Source organism: Penaeus japonicus, unplaced genomic scaffold, assembly GCF_977035675.1.
Source record: "Penaeus japonicus unplaced genomic scaffold, GWHDUDI00000001_assembly GWHDUDI00000011, whole genome shotgun sequence".
Lineage (NCBI taxonomy): Eukaryota > Metazoa > Arthropoda > Malacostraca > Decapoda > Penaeidae > Penaeus > Penaeus japonicus.
The window spans coordinates 22,536,467-22,538,966 of NW_028234413.1; the positions used below are offsets into that span (position 1 = coordinate 22,536,467).

Here is a 2,500-nt window from a genome sequence, read left to right on the forward strand (position 1 = left end):
CCTCCACATCAACTACAACCACATCCACAAGTACCTCCACATCAACAAGTACTTCTACATCAACTACAACCACATCAACAAGTACTTCCACAACAACCACATCAACAAGTACTTCCACAACAACCACATCAACAAGTACTTCCACAACAACCACATCAACAAGTACCTCCACATCAACTACAACATCAACAAGTACTTCTACATCAACTACAACCACATCAACAAGTACTTCCACATCAACTACAACATCAACAAGTACTTCCACATCAACTACAACCACATCAACAAGTACTTCCACATCAACTACAACCACATCAACAAGTACCTCTACATCAACTACAACCACATCAACAAGTACTTCCACATCAACAAGCACTTCCACATCAACAAGTACCTCCACATCAACAAGTACCTCCACATCAACTACAACCACATCAACAAGCACTTCCACATCAACTACAACCACATCAACAAGTACTTCCACAACAACCACATCAACAAGCACTTCCACATCAACAACAACCACTTCAACAAGTACCTCTACATCAACTACAACCACATCAACAATACGATCACACCACAACAAGCGCACTTCCCACATCAACAAGCAGCTTCCACTATCAACAAGTACAATAAACTCCAACATCACAAGTACTAATTCACACATCATCAACACTTCTCAACATCAACCAATACCTTCCAATCCAACAAGCCTCTATCCACATCAACAATCCCTCTAACATTCACAAGTAACCAATCACCTACCGCCTACAATCAACGACAACCACATCAACAAGTAGTACTTTCCAACCATTCAACTACAACCATACATCAACAAGTACCCTCCACATCAACACAACCCACATCAAACAAGTTACCGATCCACATCAACCAAGACTTCTCAGCAACGACTACCACATCAACAACACTTCCACATCAACTAAACCACATCAACAAGTACTTCCACATCCAACAACAACATCAACGACTACCCTCTAACCAACACATTCAACAAGTACTTCCACATCAACTACAACCACATCAACAAGCACTTCCACATCAACAAGTACCTCCACATCAACTACAAACCCACATCAACGAAGTCACTTCCAACATCCAACTACCACCACATCAACAATTCCCTCTACATCCACTACAAACTCACATCAACAAAGTACTTTCCACATCAAACACGCACTTCCACACAATACCATCCACATCAACAATTACCCTCCACACATCACTACAATCCACATCAACAAGTACCTTCTACAATCAACAAGCACTTCCACATCAACGACTACCACATCAACAAGTACTTCCACAACAACCACATCAACAAGTACTTCCACATCAACTACAACAACATCAACAAGTACCTCTACATCAACTACCACCACATCAACTACAACGACTACAACCACAACAACGTCAACATCCACGAGTACCTCGACAACAACCACGTCCACGAGCACATCGTCCACCACCTCCACCACCACCACCACGGGCGCCCCCTGCTTCGTCCTTCAAACTGACCTGGACATCCTCTTCATGTCATCCGTCTTCTATCCCGAGAACTACGCTGTTAACCTCGTTTGCGAAGCGGGTCCTCCCTCGTCCGTAAGTCACGCGTGCATGAAACGCATTGGTTGGTTAACACGTCCATTTGAGCTTGTTGGATCTCACGCAATTGAAAGTAAGACGCCAGAGGTCACTGTGCTATACCCATTTGCTGCAATCGGGACTATCCTAAACCATGCCTCATGGCATTTCCCTTTCCTCCCCAGACGGAGCTCGGCTATGCGCTGCTCCAAGTCACCGAGGACATTGCCCTGGCTGCCGATGACGTCATCACCATTCAGAACCCATACAGTGAGGATCTAGAGTAAGTGCGAAGTGCCACACTTCGGAAACCATTCCTTGACACGAGTCCAGGAGCCAAGGTGGATTTATTTACTGCAATAAGTGCAAAAGGTTTCAGTGCAACTTTTATCTTTACATGTCATCAAAAGGCTTAGAAAAATCTCTTTCAATATTCCATCAACTATATATATACATATACATACATATATTTATATATATATATATATAATATATAATATAATATAATATAATTATATATATGTATATATATATATATATATATATATATATATTATATATATATATATATATATATGTGTGTGTGTGTGTGTGTGTGTGTGTGTGTGTGTGTGAGTTGCGTAAGCATTTTCCAACCAAGAAGTTCAAGCAGAAATGAACATTTAATTGTAAATTTCACAGTTTTTGTTTTCAGAGTACGACCTAAATCTGAACTCTCAAGCGCTTTCTCATGAGCTCTTTCCATGGCCAGGATCGACGGTGTGATCCCGGCTGGGACGACGTTCCTCGTTCCCAGTCTGGCTTACTTGGCCACGTTCACCTCCGACTCCGCCCTCACCGATATCGGCTTCTCCGTCACTTTTGAAGCCAAGCAGCGCAATTGCAACAAGGTTAGCAT

The 2,500-nt window shown here is 42.3% G+C and overlaps 1 protein-coding gene across 1 annotated transcript in view; it reads left to right on the forward strand.

Annotated features, from left to right (window-relative positions):
• The window catches only part of LOC122244751 (uncharacterized), a 32,408-nt gene that overhangs the window by 11,428 nt on the left and 18,480 nt on the right, over positions 1-2,500 (forward strand). Inside the window, exons 6-10 of the mRNA XM_086541428.1 lie at positions 1-651; positions 840-957; positions 1,068-1,620; positions 1,788-1,885; positions 2,354-2,492. The exon at positions 1-651 is cut by the window's left edge and continues 2,366 nt beyond it. Of these exons, the coding sequence (XP_086397554.1) occupies positions 1-651; positions 840-957; positions 1,068-1,620; positions 1,788-1,885; positions 2,354-2,492 (1,559 nt within the window). The remainder of the gene's footprint in view (positions 652-839; positions 958-1,067; positions 1,621-1,787; positions 1,886-2,353; positions 2,493-2,500) is intronic.